Here is a 19,533-nt window from a genome sequence, read left to right as displayed (position 1 = left end):
AGCATAAGAAACTCAGTATACATAATATTGTTCATTGATTGAGATATTGAACTTTCAACGAAGTTAGTCAAGTTTTCCACCATTTCATTTCAGATCGCTGATGTCTTGAATGATTTGGCATCAACTCAGTCCAGAGACATTGCAACGACTCGACGCCCGTATCAAAGATGGATATAAGACGACGTTTTCGTGCAGAATCCTGTTCGTCCTATGTTTATTCGGTCGAATTGTCAGTGAGAATTGTAAATGACACACTTGCTGCTTTGTTTCGTTTCTTTCCCGTTACTCATTGTCTGCGATATCTTGGGAGGACGAGTCTCGTACACTGCCAGTTCCGCCAATGTAAGTTGGTACTTCTGGATCGTACTTTTCCTTGTATTGTTTGAGCAATTGTTTTATGAAATGATTCAGTGTTATCGTAACACTGCCACTGACAAATACAAAGGATGGCTTGACACAACACATACCATGTTGGTCAAGTCCCAATAGTCCTTATTCTTTTCAACATGCTTGCAATGGACGAGCTCAAAGAGAAGGTCCTTGGTTATACGCTCGAAATCTCGAAATCCAGACTGAACATCTCGTGATTGACGCAGGACGATATAGATGATTGCGCCCTTGTTTCGGTTGTCTATAAGAGGTTTGAAGCCGATGAGTTCATTATAGTAACAGCCTCCTCATGTGTAATGAATGGCTCTTCATGAAATGCTTGTGTCGTACATGAGCGCACTGGCTCCTGTTTACCACCAACTTTGATCTTTTGCGGGAGGACCTCCTGGATTTCCAAGCAGTACAGTTTTCGACAGCGTACGGCTTCAACTAATACTAAATGTAGAAGTTGTCGTTGAGTGACTGCTCCACCAATAATGTATGGTTGAGGAGTGTGACGTGATGAGTTATCTTACTCGAGTATAAGACCTGATGAGCAATTCCTTCGCGCCATATGAATTTGATAGGGTGGTGAACTTGATTCTTTCATCAGAGCTTGTGTTTGTGGAGCTCCTGTCAAGCACGTCAATGTCATCCAATATGAAGATGTCTTCTTCGATGGTCATTGTCGTTCGGTATGAATAAATAGCTGGAATCTAGCAAATATATAGATATTAGATTGATCCAACTCTCAAAAATCAAATCTAACAGCACCTGCCAAAGCAGTCACCTTCAAAAAACAAAAAACTCAGCTAGTCCAAGATTGTTTGCGATGGCGACAATCGACCAATCGCTCAGTAAAGATTGCGAGTTCGTTGATGCGGAGCCTGACCTAGAGCTAGTGCCTGATTTGGAAGACGAAGAGCGTTTCTCTGACGAGGAAGCTGATGTGAAGCTTGCAAAGTCGAAGCTTGTGAAAAACGAGGTTGACGAGGAGGATGAGGAAGAAGGCATACCAGATTTTAGTGCATTACTACTCTCAAGAGAGTACGTTTGATCGTCGTGATCGGTGATCTTTTACGCGTCTTGTAGTAAGAATTTGAGCTTGACATCAACTTTTTTATAGACACACGATGGCCATTCGAGGATTAAAGCTCGGTGAACCAAACGGTTCTGATGAACATCGGACTAAATTACAAGAATCCATGGACGCTTATATGCTCGTACTGTCTGAAGAACGTCGTGCAGCCAAGTAATGGTTATATTGAGCAACAGAATATCAAAGTCCTCCTTTTCTCACAATTTCGCACACTCCTCGTCATAGGAGGACGATCGTGGAAGCTACGTGGCTACCTAAAGAACGCATGGCCGAGATCATTCAACCAACAGGAGTACACTTTATGACGACAGGACGACTAACAGTCAAGGGAAAGCTTCGACTGTTTCCCGAAGAGACTTTGTACTTGATGGAACGTAGTGTCGTTGTATTAAGAGTCGGTGCTGGACTCGTGTCGCTACAGCAAGCATATCTCTTATTGCTGGATTCGTGGTGCACGTTAGAAAAGTGCCAAGTGAGTTGTTACACTTTTATGGCACTTTCTCTGAGTCGAATTTGCTAATATTTGAATCTTTTCAAATCAGGCGTACATGTACCTGAGACGGCTTGGGTACTGCGTGTATCGGCATAGTCTGCTGAAAGAATCAGACTTGATAATACCACAAGCAGACAAGGCCCTGAACGATTTAGAACCCACAAAATCGACTGTGATAGTGTGGAAGCCACGTAAGGCTTTGTTTCGTCGTCAAGTTGAATACTTCGCTCAGTAGCTTGCTCATTTTGTAGTAAATCAAGTCTTGTCCTTCTTGCTATCTCGATTCACGAGCTGGTGGAAACCACCACGAAAGTCAAATGTATATGATGCACTAGTGAATACGTCCGAATGCATATCATTTGGTGAGTACGACTGTTGAACCAGTTGCAAAGTCTCTCGCTCCAACACTTGTCTTCGTTGAATTTGTAGATGATATTTATAAACAGCTTCGAGTGATACCGCTACCCATTCTGGAATCACCTCTAAGTGCTACATGGGCTTTAGACTTTGACGCGTACAAGCCTCGAAGCCATTTCAAAAAGTCAAATCCAGGGCCTCCATCGTTTAGTTTCACTGTCATCAAGTAAGTCCACAAGAGTCGAGTTTGGAAACATTGTGCTCGATGCTGATCCCTTCTTTTCGTCACAGGTCGACCGATTCAATTCCTATATCTAGTGAATTCGAGCATCTACAGTCTCAAGTACCTGATATACCAGTCAAACTAGTGGTACTAGATGGTGCTAATTTGTCCTTCTTGTCCATATCGACAAGGCCTACCTTTCTATGATGAACAGTGTTTTGCTGTAATTGCACTTTAGTGGACTGTACAGACGGTTTTCATATATATAGACATGCAATTTTGTGGTTTAACTGGATCACAAGTAGCTTCAGGCGATCTGTTGACTGTAAATAGCAGCTTGACACGTAATCCCGTGACTTTGAGGATACGTTCAGTTTTAGGTGATTTCAACCGACATCGCCACAAACGTGCAACCTATTGCCTTCTAACATTAATCAGAGATCGAGATCAAACTCTCGTCGTATGGAGGAATACATTTTAGATGAAAGGTCTCTAACGTTCCCGTCCCCTCGTACACCTCTTGGTCTTGGAGCTCAAGGTGCGTATTTGAAAGCTCAGAAAATAAGATTGTGCATTCCTTGTGAGGAGATGCCAATCGGTATCGGTGGAAGAAGTATGCTACTTTATGCTTTGATGGAAGGCCATTTGCTGCAGAAAGTTCGAATTTGGATGGTTGGATTGGTCGAAATCGTCGGGACATTTGTTCAGGGCGCTTGGATTTTGACATCAAGCAGAAGAATAGACCATTTGAAGTTAATTACGTGAAAACTTACTCTTTGAATGGCTTCATATCTTGATGTAATTGTCAAATCGCCGTAACCGTAACAATCCAATGCCATATATAGCTAACGTAACTCATCGCTGTAGGTGCTGTGGAAAAGGCTTACTACAATGGGGCAGAAGTAGCCGTAAAATCAATCGACGTCAACGGACAACGGCAGAATGTGCTCAATCTTCGCAAAGAAGCCGGAGTCTTGATCTCTTTACGACACCCAAACATTGTGTATTTCTATGGTATCACGGAAACTACAAACCTGCATCGACGCCGATATCTTGTTATGGAGTACATGGAGGGAGGGTCTCTAGATGGTCGTATAACTAGCATGACGGATTGGAAGGAACGATTTAAAATTGCTATGGATGTCGTTCGTGGACTTTTGCACATACACTTCCGTAAAATATTACATAGGGATCTTAAGTCAGCGAATATTTTGCTGGACGGGACTGGACGAGCCAAACTAGCTGATTTTGGGCTCGCATCGCAGAGTGCTGCTGATTTGGCTTCTGCTGGAAAGATTGGTACAATGGCCTACATGGCTCCTGAATTAAACGCCGGTACATCACAGGCTACGGAAGCTACAGATGTATATTCTCTCGGTGTCTTGCTATGTGAGATCGGATCATGTATTGGGCCATACGGAGTGCCGCTTGAGAAGATTACGAGTGGCAATATCAAGTGGTTTTGGCTGGTAAGCAGTTCAACCAAACGTTGTAACGACGTCAAAATCAACTCAATTTTGAATTAGGGAAATACTCCTAAAATGGATCGGTGGCCATGCCCTATTCCATTCAAAGAGTTGATTGTTCGGTGCCTGTCTATTCAGCCGGAATCGCGACCTACTGCGAATCAAGTCATGGAATATATGCAACTTTATCAGGATGAAATGCTCCAGTATGGATTAGTCAAGACTGGATCATCTGCAAGCTTACTCGGTAAGGGCTCCACCTTCGATGCAGCAGTATCATTTGGAGCCTTGAACTTACTAAGTCTATGTCCATTAGCGCCAAATCCACCGCAATCGGCGCTGGATAACTTTGCTCAGCGCTTTGGTCCTACTTCGTGGCAATGCAATCTCAAGTTCAAGGCTCATTCTTTTTTTATCAGGTGAGCAGGAAGTCTATTGTGCAAAAACAAGAAACGAAAGTTTCGTGGTATTCAATCTGACCATCTCTCAAACCTCTTTCAGTTACCGTGTCTCATCTGATTCCCTATCCGCAAAGTTACTGTGGTACGAGCTCCGAAATAACGAGCTCCACGGGTATTTGGATGAAGAATGCCTCCAACCATCTATGTCCTTTGAAGCATCATTCTTGGCTGGTCTGCTTCGATCAAGGATTATAGTGTTGATAGTGTCCAAACACGCAATATTGCCTTTTAGAGAGGCTGATAAGAAGCCAGATAATATGCTTCTTGAGGTATTGAAGAGGCTGTTTCCGATGTAGAAGGTATCTAACCATACATATGATGGTCTAAGTCCTTGTTTCGTGTAGTGGGAAAATGCTCTGGAAGCCAAGAACTCGAAGCAATCACGAGTATACCCAGTCTTTGTAGCTAGTCAAGACAAGCAAGGGAAATGGGTCGAATTTACTGACTTTGATATCTCTGTCTTTCCAAATGTCAAACATGCTCACCCTATGAGCAAGACTCAGCTGACGATTCGAGAGACAGTTCAACGAATGTTTGCTATAGAAGGAACCAAAGTTTTCAAAGTTGATAGGTACGATTGATTGCAGCGCAATGCAAAAAGAGAAAACAGAAACTCGAGACGTAACCAACTACTTTGATTCTAGAAACATGATTCCAGGCCTGAAGATCGTCCTGCAATCACAAATTGCAGTTGATTCCGATCGAGCCGCAGAACTAGCCCAACTACAATATCAAAAGGGAGAGTTCGAAAAGGCAGTATACTGGGCCAAGATGTGTATTGACCTAACGTCTCATGCTACCGGACATTACATATACGGATTGTGCTTGGAGGATGGGTCTGGTGGTGAAAGCAAGAATACAGCGCTGGCCTCTGAACAGTTTCAGAAGGCTTCGGAGCGTGGCAGTATGGACGCTAGGATATACTTGCAGAGTCGGTGAGTTTGAATTGATGAATCGAAGAATGTTTTGCTCGCGTCGTCTCACTCTGCTTTCCACCACCTTTTGTAGGTCATCGCTCCAAACGACTAGCAATCCGTCCAGCGCTGGATCTTCTGCTACATCCTCGATGGGTGTTTTGTCGAGTGGTAAGATGCGGTTCAAATCACTGGCATGATTCTGTGTTGGGCTTTAACTTTTTTGAGCTATGCAGATGACGCCAATAGTAAAACTACCAAGGCAATCCAAAAGCTCTCGGGCTTCCCCAAAGCACAATCATTCTGGACGGAAAACTTTGGACTCGTGGAAGAAGTGGAATTCCAGAAATTCGTAAACGCTGTTCGGCTGGAATCGGACGATATCATGCTCAGACGTCTGAAAACCGATTCAGTCGAAACGAAAGCGTTTCGAGCAATGATATGTCAGAGTGCTGTGGACAGAGTATGGATTCACGACCTGTTGTTATTTTTACGAGAGCACAAGGCTACTCCTGCTAGTTCTGTCGCGGATGTATTGGCTGTTGCTATTGATTCTCCAGAGGACGCATCGTCGAGTCCAAATCAAGGAGTGGCTGTTGCTGTTACGTCTTCTGCCGTTGGTCCACCTATATCACCGGTGACGCCAATATCACCAGTATTGCCAGTGACAAGCGGGCCTCTTGAGACTCGAAGGGAGATTATCACGTTGACCGGTCATGCTAAGAGTGTTTACTGTAAGAGCATATTTAGTACTCAGCTTGTCCTTTTTGTTTGCTGTCTCAGCGTGACCGATAACTTTCCATTTTTAGCACTTTTCGCTTTACCATCTCCTGACAATTGTGTTTTCAGTGGTTCTGGTGACAACACAATTAAGAAGTGGTCATTTATGACCAATCAATGTAAGCACCGTCTGTCATTGTTTATCGACGCTACTCTGATCTGTAATAACGCCGTTTTTTTGTTGAACAGGCGAAATGACTTTCTCAGGCCACACCGGCTTCTTAAACTCTGTAGATTCAGTCTTTGTGTTTCAGGGAGTCCTGTACTCAGCATCCCGTGACAAGACTGCGAAACAGTGGGATCTCAAGACTGGTAAAGTGATTAGAACGTATAAAGGGCACACCGGGCCCGTATGGGGTTTGCATGTGATACCTCAGAGGCTGTTTACGGCTTCAGCAGATAAGACGATTCGTGAATACGATACGAATTCTGGGCAGCTGGTTAAAGTTTATACGGGGCATACGAATGAGGTTTTCACGGTTTGGGTGGATGGGACTGTGAATAGGATGTTTAGTGCTAGTCAAGATAAACGGTATGAATTAGAGAGAAAAAAAAGTTTCTAATATTCGACTCCTACTGACTTTTTCCTTGTCCATCAGTATCATCGAATGGAACATACAAAGTGGCAAGCAAGTGAAAACCTATCTTGGACATACAAATTCTGTTTATTCAGTCAAGGCTCTTTCAGAGCTGAATCGGATGTGGTCTGGATCATGGGACGAGACCATTCGTGAATGGAATACTGTTACGGGAGATTGTGTACGAGTATACTCCGGCCATACAGGTTCCGTATCCACGTTGTGTGTACTGGGAGCACCAAATTTTAGATTATACAGTGGATCTCACGATAGGTGAGAAGATTACAAAACAACTGACGAACTTGTGGTTCTCAGGTTCAATGACTAACGTTGATAATTTACTCTCTTTAGGTCTATACGTGAATGGGATATCAATACAGGACAGGTGGTTCGACAATACATAGGTAAGAAACGAGTGTTTGGATTGTGATTTGTGGCAGATTCAAGCGATCGTCAGAATTCATTTTTCGCTCACAAACTTATACTTGAAAACTAGGACACACAAATTACCTCACCTCTATCTTCTGCCTGCTGCCGAGTAATTTAATGTTTTCTGCTTCATTAGGAACGACAATGAGAGTTTGGGATATAACTCCTTAAACATAACATTATTTTATCAACATAACATTATATTTAGATTTATAGATTGAAAGATAATATACACTGAAACTAGAAATGCTGCAGTGCCTGATGTCTAGATCAAGTTTTATGTGTTCTCAAAGCTCACATCAAAAAGACGCCACAAACTTTTGCTGGCAATCAGATACGCGATAATCACGTAAATGAGATATTTCCTGACCTTCATATACGCGTTGAGCTTCTTCCGTGTCTCTCCTATCAACGCCCACAACTTGTACGCCCTCAGATTCTTGACATTCGTCACATCCAACCTCGTATCGATATTCTCAAGCCTCGGTATATCAGGCAAGGTAAAAAAAGTCTGAGCATCGCATAGCAAGGCACACAGAACTAAAGTAATCTTACATCTCCCTCCCTCTTTAGGAACAGCAAACACCAGACATCAAATTGCCCAACTTCAAGGATGTTCAACCAACCTTCCATAAACACCAGAAGGACTGGCCATATCAACAACGAAAACAACAATACCAATAACAATGGACCTGAGTTGATGAGTGTGGAACCAGCCTCTTCTCGTCATGTATCTCGTTCAAGGTCAACTCCTCCTCCTGTTTCAAGGTCTCAGTATCAGCAGTATGCCACTGAACAAGAAGCTTGTGAATACATTTCTGGACTGCTCAAGGTCGCTGAGAATTTGGACTCTGGCGAAGTACGCATCCAACTGGGTGGTGTTACAGCTGGGTCACAAGGAACTCCGATGGATATTGAAGCTGTTTTGGAACACATGCCACAAGACAAGAAGAAGCAAGATTCTACTATGTGAGTGATTTGTTGCTTGTTTCGTTGATTGATAGTTGCTTTTTTGGTGTGATGGTCTAACATTGACACTGGACTGATCGTTTCGATTGGCTACTTTTTCCCCCGCTCTTTGACAGATATGGTACGTACGCTCATATGAAGCATTGATTATGTTGATCTTTACATCATTTATCATCGTGACAAACTTGCATCTTACCATTTTCATGGCCGTTTCATCCTAGTCGGCAATATGGCATTCGCAAGCAGAGAAGAATTGCGAGGTGCATTTTCTCGCTACGGCAGGATCGAAAAATATTGGATACCGCAATCACCTCATACTACTTTTGGTTTTGTGACATATGAAAAGGTATGATATTTCATATTCAGCCAATTTTAGAGGATGCATGTCAGTGAGGCTTAAATGTTTAAAACCTTTACATAGGTGGATGAAGCCAAAATAGCAACGAGGGAGATGGACGGACGAATGTATGCTGGACGCCGATTGCGAGTCGCAAAGGCAAGGAGCAAGTACTGGCCACGACTAGCTCCCAAAGTATCCATAGCGATACGACCTTCAGCCATGAATGCTTCTCTCTCGCACCATCCTTCACCTTCTCCACGCATTCTGGATGATGACGATGAAGACTACCGTACTCATAGTAACAGCAATGCAGTTAGTCGTACGCGTCGTTCTGGAGGACCATCTCATCTATACCCATATCGCTACAACGACATCATCAGCAACAATCGTCGCAACCATAATCGAAACAATCGTACAGGTAGCATCATCTCTCCAATTATAGTGCTAGATGATGATGACGATAAGATAGTGGAGATTGACGACTTGACGCCAACCAAACGTGATATAGAAGATGTTGAAATGACTGATGCCATCCGTCAACCAAAGCCACGTGCTCCTACACAACGACTACAACGCAATAGTAGTGAGGCTCCCGGTGTTGGTGCTGTTACTGCTGCCAACAACGATAATGGTGGTGGTGGTAATAATATCCATAATCATCCACACCCACGAACAGCAGACGAAGTACGAAACGTATTCAACGACCATCAAGTTGAGTTCGCTACTCTTGACGCACTAGCAACTGAAATCGAAGCCTTTATTACACCGCACGGTCACCTGAAAATATCGATACATCCGAGCTATAGTGATGATCCCGATGACGAGCGAGTTCTCATCTTGAATCGATCGTACGATGGTGCCATAGATGTATCAGTATTAGTGCCGGAACGCAAGCAGCTTGTACCAGCCAAGTCACTCTTATGCTATTTGAGAGACTTGGAGCCAGAGCTCGATGAAATGAAACTCGTCACCATGGTATTGCGAACCTTTCGAGATGTCAAGGAGGGAGAAGTAGGATCAGGAGGGATGTGTATATATTCTGATATCGATGATGGAGAAGGAGAAGGAGGTCATCGTAGCAAAAGCACGACGTCATGTCCATGTGGGAAACGAGGAAAATGCAATCATAATGCCATACTTCAAAATCGAGGATACTTTCTCGTTTTTGATCCCACCTTTACCCTCTTTTATCGAATTATGCCAGAACGACAACACACATATACCGAATCAGCTACCGGTGTCCTTCCATATGAGGAGTTTGTATAGGTGGATTTGTTAAGAGAGGAATGTTGGGGGGTTTGAGGGCTTGATGTGTGGTGCGTATTGTTGAAAGGTGATCAGAGTAAGCTTATTTTGGGTAAGAAAATCACAGTAGGTGGTCATGAGAGCAAATCAAAATCAAAACTAGCGTCTATAATAGTAAGTAGTAGAATAGATATATAAAAAATCCGGAAAAGAAATTTGTATACAGCGCGAATAGATATACCTCAAATTGCAAACCATTTGATTTGTTGGCGTAATAGCAGCTTCCTGGATGGGTTTGATCTCTCATGGTTGTGTTTGTCAGCATGGATCAGTATGCATCATACACATTTTTTGGTCAATTCAAAAGTTCAAGCTCAACACACAATGAAGGCAACCAGAGTGTTTCAGAGAGTGGCAGTAACATGCCAACGATGCAAGCCATCAATACAAAAACGCTCTATATCTACTACAATACCAACCAAGTCTCGAATCGGCATGGACAAGAGCACCACATTTCCAAGATCATCACCATTTCGACTGACATCAGGCAAGTGTGTGATAAAGTAAATATGATGTGAATGAAGATATGTTTGATTGACTAACTACAATAAATCTACTACCAAACCAGCTCGCACAATGTTCATCCAAACAGAACCAACACCAAACGCCCACTCCCTCAAATTCAAGCCCGGAGTTCCCGTCCTCTCAGACTCGTCCTCGACACTCGAATACACTTCCGGACGAGACGCCAAATCGTCATCCCCACTCGCATTCAAGATCTTCCAGATCGATGGTGTTAAAGGTGTAATGCTGGGACGAGACTTTATCACCATATCAAAGGACGAGGATACGCCGTGGCAGCTTATGAAGCCGGATATATATGCATCGATTATGGATTTCTTTACCAGTGGGAGACAGGTGCTGGAGGATGGGTTTGTTGGGGGGCCGAGTGATACTGAGGTAATGGAGAGCACTTTTGGGCGTCGTTTTTTTTGCTGCTTTTCACATTATGGATTCGTTTCAAAAGTATTGATACGCCCCGCTGCTCTATTCACTAGATCCTGCCTGAAGATTCAGAAGTGGTGGCCATGATCAAGGAACTTCTGGATACTCGAATCAGACCCACCATTCAAGATGATGGCGGAGATGTAGAATATAAGGGGTTTGATAATGGGATTGTGAAGTTGAAGCTTAAGGGGTCGTGTCGTACTTGTGATTCGAGTGTCGTGACGCTCAAGAATGGGATTGAGAATATGCTTATGGTGAGCATACTTCCTTTTCATTGAATCTTCTTTTTCTGTTGCTTTCGAAGCACAAGCAAACAGGACAATCGAAATATTAGAAGTCATACTACGTTGTAATCTAACACTTGCTTCATTTGCCACGTAGCATTATGTACCAGAGGTGGAAGGGGTGGAGCAAGTTATGGATGAAGTGGATGCTATAAATGATCGTGAATTCAAGAAGCTTGAAGAGTCGCTTAAGAATGCTACTGCTTGAGTGGTGACGGACACACACCTAGCGTACGACTTGTATTGTAAACCTTAACTGTTCCCTTCCTCAAATAAAGTGACGCGTCATATCATTTATAAAGTGTATAATTCGCGACTCCTTGTATGTTCTGTAACTCAATGAAGTTTCCGACAAAACCCACCACCAGCACAAACTCGTGACAAGCTCTCTCTTCTCACCAACGTTCAAGAAATTTCAAAGCTATCTCATAACAAGGACTGCCGTAAAGTGATATCTATCAGCTTTAAAGGAATTGGACACTCTGGTCGAGCTCTAATCTGTCTTACAATATCTAGAGTTTCTGGCAACTCAGGTTATGGAGGTCGATGAACTACCAGAACTATTCGAATCGATATGGCAGAACGTACTGCTCTATGTAGCTGAGAGTTCTGCCAGAGACTTGCTTCAATTTGCTGCTTGCAGCCGCAAATGCCACAGGTACATGACACACATTGTTGTTTGGTTGTTGATGGAAGGCGCACACATTACAAATGATAACTGAAAGAGGTTAGAGCAAGTGTTCCTAACATGAAAAACTCTCATTTACCGCTAGGCTGGCCTCCTCCAACGACTTATGGTTTACTACATACCAAAAGGTATAGTTTCGCCCAAAACACATGACCATTGAACTCCACGAAGCTGTCTTATTAAAGACCATATATGTCTCGTTATAGGCCTTCCCAATCTTAAACAACAGCCACGCATACCGCAGACACGATGAACCATCTCCTCCCGACTGGAGACGCAAACACATTGAAGCAACACTTACGCGTCACGCATGGGACACGCTAGGCCAGTCATACAACAATAGAACTGCTACTATATCTGTGTCTCCAGATACCCCATGGCCTGCATCGTCGCAATTCTCACATGGTGGATTGACACCTTTGACTAATTTGGTGTCGAGGCCAGACAGGACACATTGGTAATTTAAATAATTTCCTGATAAAATCATCGTTATTCATCGAAATTTAAATGTTAGGTTTGCGCTCAAGACGAGGACTGCTAGGAGTGTGGGCCACGGATCGTTGATTTCGTGTTTGGAGGAGCTGCTGCAGGCGAGGCCGTTGAATATTGCTGTCAGTAGTATGTGTCCGGATGCGAATTTCGAGTTGGCTGATAATCCATCGGTAAGTGTGGGCGAAATTATTGTAGAGGGGAATTGGTGTATGGACTTGCAATTGCATTTGAGTCGCACTCTTGAAGCGAGTCATTTGCCATGGCCTAATCCCTTTTTTGGTGCCCAACACAATATAGAATCTCTTGGGCATATCAGTCCTTCACGCACCCCCAAAACTAATGACGGACGAAATCAAATCGTCAATCCTCTTCATCCGCATCCCATCTCTCGAACTCGTATCATACACCACCTTCCCATCATGGAATGCCGACTCCACAAACGTGCTCCACTACGTAGACGAGAAACGCGGTCTCTTTGCATCCATAGTCGAAGAGTTCCCTGAACGTACATGGAAGACTCTTGAAGCCTTCAGACTACCATCTAGTGACTCGATACGAGACGATTCAAGTTTCGATTTATCTGAATCGGCAATAGGATATCAAGCTGTTGAGTTGCCTGATGGGTTACAAGGGCAACGAGTTATACCGTATCCGCTGCCCGATAGGGTGTTTGAGGAGGAAGGGGTTCGGTATCAGGATTGTTTGGTTATTTTGGGATGGGATGATGCCAGGAGGGGGCTTGGGCTGGTGTGTGATCTGGTTTCGGGGAAGGTTGTGAGGAGGATTGATTATGGGAGCCGTGTCTTGTAAGTGTTGGTTGAGTTGATCATTACTGAAAGTGAGGATGGAAAAAACTCGCATCTAAATCATCTGTTTTACATGTCTCAATAGTTGTTTAAGTGAAACGGCACCATACGATCCTTCGACTCTGATGACCGGACATGATGATGGACGAATTGTCTTTTGGGACTTTGTTTGTGGTATACCATTGTTAGAGTTGAATGGTCATACTCATCCAGGTACATCTGTCGATAGACTCTATCACTTTTTTCGCTGTGATGATTTTGATTTGATATTGCATTCACATGAACTCACACTGTCTCACCACACGATATTAGTATGGGGAATGGCATTCATCGACGAAGCAGACGACCGAGGCCCAAACAACACATGGAATCGTCCTCGAGGCCTAACAATGGTATCACTAGGCGATGATCCAGACCGGCATCAAGATGCCGCAGACGGCGTAGCCGAAATCCTTGTATGGGATATAGACGATATATACCGCCAAACAATCCACGAATTCGAATTTAGACGACTGGAGTTATGGAATCGTGGTCATCAGCCTTCTTGGAAGTCTATTGCTGCTGATTTGATTGGAAATGGAGCTAGTCCTGCCATTGTGAATAATGGTATTCATGGCATGCAGCAACACAACGATTTTAATGGATACCGACCTGTCTCGGCATCACCTGTTATAGCTCGCCATCATATGAGAGTTGGACCACGAGACCTCATTGCTACCTTTTACGTGTTTGGGCCTGTCATGTATTCCTTGTCGTATAATGGCGTGTTTAGTGTGATTGATTTGGAGGCGGGCAGTATCTTGTTCAGTGCTACTTCTGTGGGGAATTTGGATAGTGGGCCTGGGATTGGTGGGAATGGAGAAGCGCCTTTCCAGGTAAGCATCCTGCTGCACACTCAAGGGGTGCTCTTTTTGGAAAGTTTGGACGGACAAAAAAATCGCTTACTAATTATGCTGTATGCCATTTCCCTAGTTCTTTAATCTACATCGCACCATCGATGGTGAGATTATGATTTTGGGAAGAACAGGGATTGCGAGGGTCTTTGATCCCAAAATCAATTCGAGAGCTAGTGCGTCTGAATGGGGTAGTAAGATTGTTATTCGGAAGCAAAAGGACAAGATGAAGAAGGTGGTTGAAGATGAGGTGGAGGAAGTCATGATGATGATTTTGAATGAGGGGACTTGTGCTTCAACTCTGTAGTGAACCATGCAGTGTGGTGGTGTCTTAGCTGGACGATATACCAACATCCCCTATGACTTCGTTTTGTTGGTAATAGTTGAGTTGCCCTCAGGAATCTAGGAGCTTATCGCAATTTGCACTTACTATGTTTTAAAACCGTCGCTCATGTAAATAGCATTCTAGTGATCAATTTAGTTTTAAAATATGCGTTTGTTTTCTGTTGCTGTGTTTTCGTGTTATACAATATCTACATTCTCTTTTACATGATAGCAAAATATCTCTTATAAACTTCAAATGCCGCAATTTCGGCGATCAGGCTCACGGAATGGAACTCCAAGTGCTTCAAAAATCTAAAAAAAACAGGGTTTGAACAACAAGAAGGGCTTGAGCAACAAAAAAGGAACAACGGTCGATGCCAATTGATTGTTTACTGACCCCAATTTCAGTCTTGCCAGCTACACGAGTTCCAACATTGAGCTTCTTTGCACCATCTCTGACCACGTTAGAGTAAAGACCATACTAGATTGGAGGAAGATTGTGTGAGCATATTTGAAAACGAACTGAAAATAGAGCCAACCACTCAAATTACCTGATTTAAACGTAAGCCTTTGACTCTTGCCAATTTCCTCAAAGAACGATTGAAGACATCGTTTCCGGTAAAGTAAAGCACTGTTCAAAAATCAGAGTAACTTCAATGATGCAAAACGAGCAGACGAAACTGGACTCACAGGCAGCACCGAGCTCCTCGTATTCCACAATCAAGATATCAACTCTACGATGCATGCCCCCCTTCAACTGAGCAACACCCCTCCACAATGAATGTTCCTCGCCAGCAGACGTCATGGACGTAACAATCTCATCAGTCACAACACCAGATGCCTTCAATGGTGGTATAATCTTGGTCAAGATCATCTCATCCATATTTCGTCTCGGATGCGTCACAAGTATATCCACGTCTCCATTCTGGGGAAGACCACGGCGATAGGATCCGGTAATGTAGCATTCTAAGTTGGGAATAGCTTCTTTTGCAATCTTGATGATGGTGTCTCCGATAAGCCCACATTCGGAGCGTGGCATTTTTTCTTTGAGTTCTTCATAGTATGTGACGCCGATTTTTTGTTCTGAGGTTAGGTTTATGGTTGGTTTTGGGAGAGTAGAGGATAAGCGACGGACGTCTTCTATTGTGCGGGCGCCGAGGCTATACCATTTTCGAGCAGTTAAAACTCCAGTTCCTAAAAACATTTTCAGAAACATCAAGTCGTAGCAAGGATTTTTTTTAGCAAACCAGGGTGATATCACGGCACGCACCAGTGATTGAAGTGAAGATTGCAATGGAAGCTTCATCTTCTGCAACATAGTTGGCCTTAGCAATCGTTCCTTTCGAAATAAACTCCTTAATCTTCTTGCCGATTCCGTCTCCAATATTCGCTGAGTTGCGAAAAAGTAGTAGTTAGAGTCAGTACCAAAAAAAGTTGATCGTTAACCAGAAAGAGAAGTTAAATCATGCTTACGAATTGCTCGAGCTTCTTCATAAGTCTCTATCTGTTTGGGATGCTTCTTGATAGAATTAATAGCTGAATAGAAGATAGAAGACGGGAATTAGGTTAGAAACGGTGTGTTGTGAACAACCTAAAGAAACGATCAGCAGGTGTCAAAGCATTTACCTTTTTGGTATTGCAAAACCCTGAATTGACTACTCTTATCCCAACTTATTTTCGCTCGAGCCAAGATGCGTTCGAGTTCTTGAACCAGAGCTTCATTGGCACATGCATTCTTGCTTACACCTGCTGGTGAATCCTTCATGCATTGAAACGAGGCCTGGTAACGAATCTAGAAAGAAAGTCACGAGACACCAAAAATGAGAGAGCTATTTTATATAATGTTGAGACATTTTCGAGTATTCAGCTACAAACAATCTACCTTTTTCCCAACTTCCTTGCTTGCAGGTACTTCAACTTCAGATTCTTCATCGGTGTCTTCCGTTTCTTTATCATGAGGATACTAAAATACACCAGAACCAACTGATTAGCTAACTGCAAAAAATATTACGACTTGAATTTACGAACTCACCATTCCAGCATCACTATCTGAAGAATCACTTGCCAATTCAAAACGTAAAGCTTTAGCAGTCTTTTCAGCTTCACGTTCTTCCTTGCTCAACACCACTGATGCTGATTTTGATGATGTGGTTGGTCGTGAAGGAGCACGTTCATCATGATCACTATCCGGTTCTGTATCTAAACTTGATCGACGAGTTGGATCAAAGTTGTCAAAGCCCATTTTGATACTGTCGTAATCTTCATCTTCGTCATCTGTCAATTCTTGTCGTAACCGATCAGCAGCTTGTTTGGCTTTATCCTTCTTTTTTATATACTTTTCCTGTCTCTTCTTGACAAATGCTGGGACTTTTCGTGGTGGATCGTCCTGCCTACTACTATTACTATTACCAGGCCTGGATGATCGAGTAGCAAAGGCATTGGAAATGGGTTTATCGGATTTATCACTTCCGGTTACCACTTTCGAGCGTTTTGGCGAAGACTTTGATTTCCCACGAGATGAATGTTTACTATCGTCCTCATCATCTGCATCATCACTGCCTGGGTCTGTGTCTGTGTCTGAATGTACAGCTTTACCAAGTTTGGGCTTCGGTGGTGGCAAGAGTCGCTTGTTTGGATCCAAATCTTTAAGAAATGGTACGACATCTACTAGTTGGCGGGCAGAGACACACGTTCCAAGCCAGTTTTTGTCGACTACTGCGACATCACGCTAAAGTAATGAGTGGTGTTTGATTTGTTAGCGAGTTTATGGAGTGTTCAGAATCTCTCCAAGCGAATGCTTTCACGTACCGATAGAGATTTAACTCCTATCGCCGCCAGTACCTCTGGGTAAGAAGCTGTAGCCTTGGTCAAAATATAGTTGACTGCTGAATCCCATGCTTCCACAACAGTACCACCTTGAGTTATCACATCAAAAGCAAATCAGTTTGAGAATCACATGCATCTTTATCGCTTTATCGCATATATTCAATTGCTTACTCACCACGAGAGAATATAGTGCTCTTCAGTTCAGGATGATGAACATTGACACCTACAAGCATAAAACGACAAGTCCCAAACAAGTCGTCTTTACCAGTGACAAGGTTTCGAGAGATCAATAGATTCTCATATACCTTGACGATTTCTTCTTCGGGGTCCATATTTTGACCTTTCCTCCATGTTTCCTTTGCGATTTCTCCATTATATCGCTCATTAAAACATTCTGTTCCAATGAGTTCCCATAACGAAGCTGCAAAACCTCTCCAATCTTCCTGTCGCAACAATCGAAATTGTGCCACAACGTCAAACAAGTGACGTACGAGCCTGTTTAGTCGTTCGCAGTTGTATTGCTTTCGTGTCTCCTCGTCTACATCGATGGGAGGAGCTCTCATTTCGTTTATATCGGCGATTCGTGCCTGAAAGAGAGGTTTGATGAAGGTGCCAACAGTAACAGGTAGTGTCATAGTTTCCAAAGACCGTTCCATTCTTGATTTCTTAGGCTTATTATCGGCTTTTCGATCATTAGTACGAGCCTTTTTGGAGGGTGGAGAAGTAGATTGAGCTGCTGCCTTCCTTTTGGCACTGCTACTGGTACTTCTAATACTCCAGGATGGTCTACTGTCTACAACAACCGTAGGAGATGGAGTATCAACAATTATTCTGTATCGAGCGATTACGGTATTGGATTCAAATACGTGAGCTGGTGTGAGGAACGCTAGATTTACATTTCTTGCAAACAGAGCATCGGTCTCTGGGACGGACTTGTCACCAGCTTCCAAGATTTTACCAAATGCGTCACCGACAAAGAATGACACTGTTCGATCAGCATCAACGCCACCATTATAGTCATTGATGAAGATCTAAAGAAATATCATCGGTTCAGTTCGAGACAAGAATGTGCACCAAATTGGTATCTCATCGGGGTTTGTGGAGTAAACCTGTAACATGTGCTTACATTGAACATATTTGGATCAGGTTTACGGTTCAGATCATGCTCAGTAGCAGCAAAAACCAAAATCGGAATATCAACCATCTTGCAGAATGCTTCAACTCTATGTTTGAAGGCCTTCTCGTCCGATAGAGTCTTTCGTAGGTTGACTTGATTTGAGAATATAATGATCCTGTGTCCAGAATTGTGTATTTCCCTCAATCGTTGAGGTACATTTTGATAGGTGAGCTGGCGCAAAAACAAGGGTTGTAGTGAGTGTCCTGTATTGAGTGTTCGCTGCGAGAAAGAGGAGAAAACGACGAGAATCTTGAAAGCATATAAGAATTCAAGAGTAAGAAACGACGACACGATCCGGTTGCCGGAAAATACGGCAGTTACTGTAGTGCCTTTCCAAGCGATTACCAAAACAATACCGTTCACCTCTATCAAAACGATCAATATACCTTGAATTCATGACTTCCACGAAAATGAGTCCTATCATTCTTTGGCCGGAAGAGAGTATGGTCGAGATCAAAGCTGGCGATATGAGCGTTTGGAATGTTTGACGTCTTGTAAGAACCGACTAGCACGGAGGAATTCAATTCCCAGTTCATCATATCAGGCTGAATAGCACGTTCTTGTTGTGGGATACTACTATTGCTGGTAGCAACGGTTTCAACAATTTCAATTTGATCATTGTCGTCTTCGTCGATGGTGAGATCAATCATCTTTGCATCTAAAGGAGAGCAACCTAGTAGGTAGCTAGAGCAAGAGTAAAGGTGACTTTAATCAGTGCTCTGTTCTCTTGATTATTACGGTTTCTTTTTAAGCTTGTTTTGTTCACTTGTTTGCAAAATGTTGTCCAAGAAACGAAAGCTTACTGTTGACACGGTGCACTGATAGTTTATGACTTTAAGCTAATTGTTCTTGTTATTTTAGGAATGATTAGCTCGTTCTAAATACTGGATCTCAATCATGAGCCAACGCTCATCGTCATCACCCCGAGACATTAACAGGACTAGAGGGCCTTTGAAGGCATACTCCCACGATCACAATGACCCTTATAATTCAAACTCTGATATCATGAAACTACGGATTTTACCATTTATACCATCAGAAGGCTTCTATCCTCTCGTGCACGAACCCAGTCGCTTTCCAAACGCCCAACTCGAACTGAATCGTCCTTCACCGTATACCATTTTCGCAGAGGAATCAAAACGAAGAAAGGACGTTAATCTAGATCCAATCAGTACTACCTCCCAGGAATGGTTGAATCTATTACAGCAGTATTCAACTCGACGAACGATAGCTAAAGAGGCAACCAAGACCATCGTCAACCAATCGCAGACAGTTCCCGATCAGAAATGTATCGGCAAAAGAGGTGATGCAT

At 43.1% G+C, this 19,533-nt stretch overlaps 3 protein-coding genes across 3 annotated transcripts; 2 read left to right on the top strand and 1 right to left on the bottom strand.

The window, feature by feature from the left end:
• Positions 1-1,201: 1,201 nt before the first annotated feature.
• Positions 1,202-7,340, top strand: SmJEL517_g01999 (uncharacterized protein; the record flags this gene model as incomplete). Its single annotated transcript, XM_031167927.1, has 20 exons — positions 1,202-1,416; positions 1,496-1,621; positions 1,694-1,940; positions 2,011-2,152; positions 2,213-2,323; positions 2,391-2,544; positions 2,610-2,698; positions 3,409-4,010; positions 4,068-4,254; positions 4,324-4,426; positions 4,509-4,737; positions 4,813-5,039; positions 5,113-5,403; positions 5,477-5,553; positions 5,619-6,116; positions 6,192-6,281; positions 6,352-6,694; positions 6,762-7,013; positions 7,092-7,144; positions 7,237-7,340. The coding sequence occupies 20 exons, from the start codon at positions 1,202-1,204 to the stop codon at positions 7,338-7,340; spliced, it is 4,140 nt and encodes a 1,379-aa protein (XP_031026230.1).
• Positions 7,341-10,359: 3,019 nt separating this feature from the next.
• Positions 10,360-11,223, top strand: SmJEL517_g01998 (uncharacterized protein; the record flags this gene model as incomplete). Its single annotated transcript, XM_031167926.1, has 3 exons — positions 10,360-10,683; positions 10,782-10,985; positions 11,113-11,223. The coding sequence occupies 3 exons, from the start codon at positions 10,360-10,362 to the stop codon at positions 11,221-11,223; spliced, it is 639 nt and encodes a 212-aa protein (XP_031026155.1).
• A 3,247-nt stretch (positions 11,224-14,470) lies between these two features.
• On the bottom strand, positions 14,471-18,871 carry SmJEL517_g01997 (DNA-directed DNA polymerase; the record flags this gene model as incomplete). The annotated part of the gene is made up of 13 exons (XM_031167925.1): positions 14,471-14,530; positions 14,616-14,699; positions 14,770-14,849; positions 14,909-15,412; positions 15,489-15,608; positions 15,692-15,754; positions 15,845-16,010; positions 16,101-16,181; positions 16,251-16,946; positions 17,027-17,133; positions 17,220-18,075; positions 18,171-18,392; positions 18,608-18,871. The coding sequence occupies 13 exons, from the start codon at positions 18,869-18,871 to the stop codon at positions 14,471-14,473; spliced, it is 3,303 nt and encodes a 1,100-aa protein (XP_031026235.1).
• Between the last annotated feature and the right edge of the window lie 662 nt (positions 18,872-19,533).

The sequence above is a fragment of the Synchytrium microbalum genome, assembly GCF_006535985.1.
Source record: "Synchytrium microbalum strain JEL517 chromosome Unknown SmJEL517_scf0007, whole genome shotgun sequence".
Taxonomy (NCBI): Eukaryota; Fungi; Chytridiomycota; class Chytridiomycetes; order Synchytriales; family Synchytriaceae; genus Synchytrium; species Synchytrium microbalum.
The sequence above is the reverse complement of the archived record's forward strand: the minus strand, read 5'-3'. Positions and strand labels throughout refer to the sequence as shown.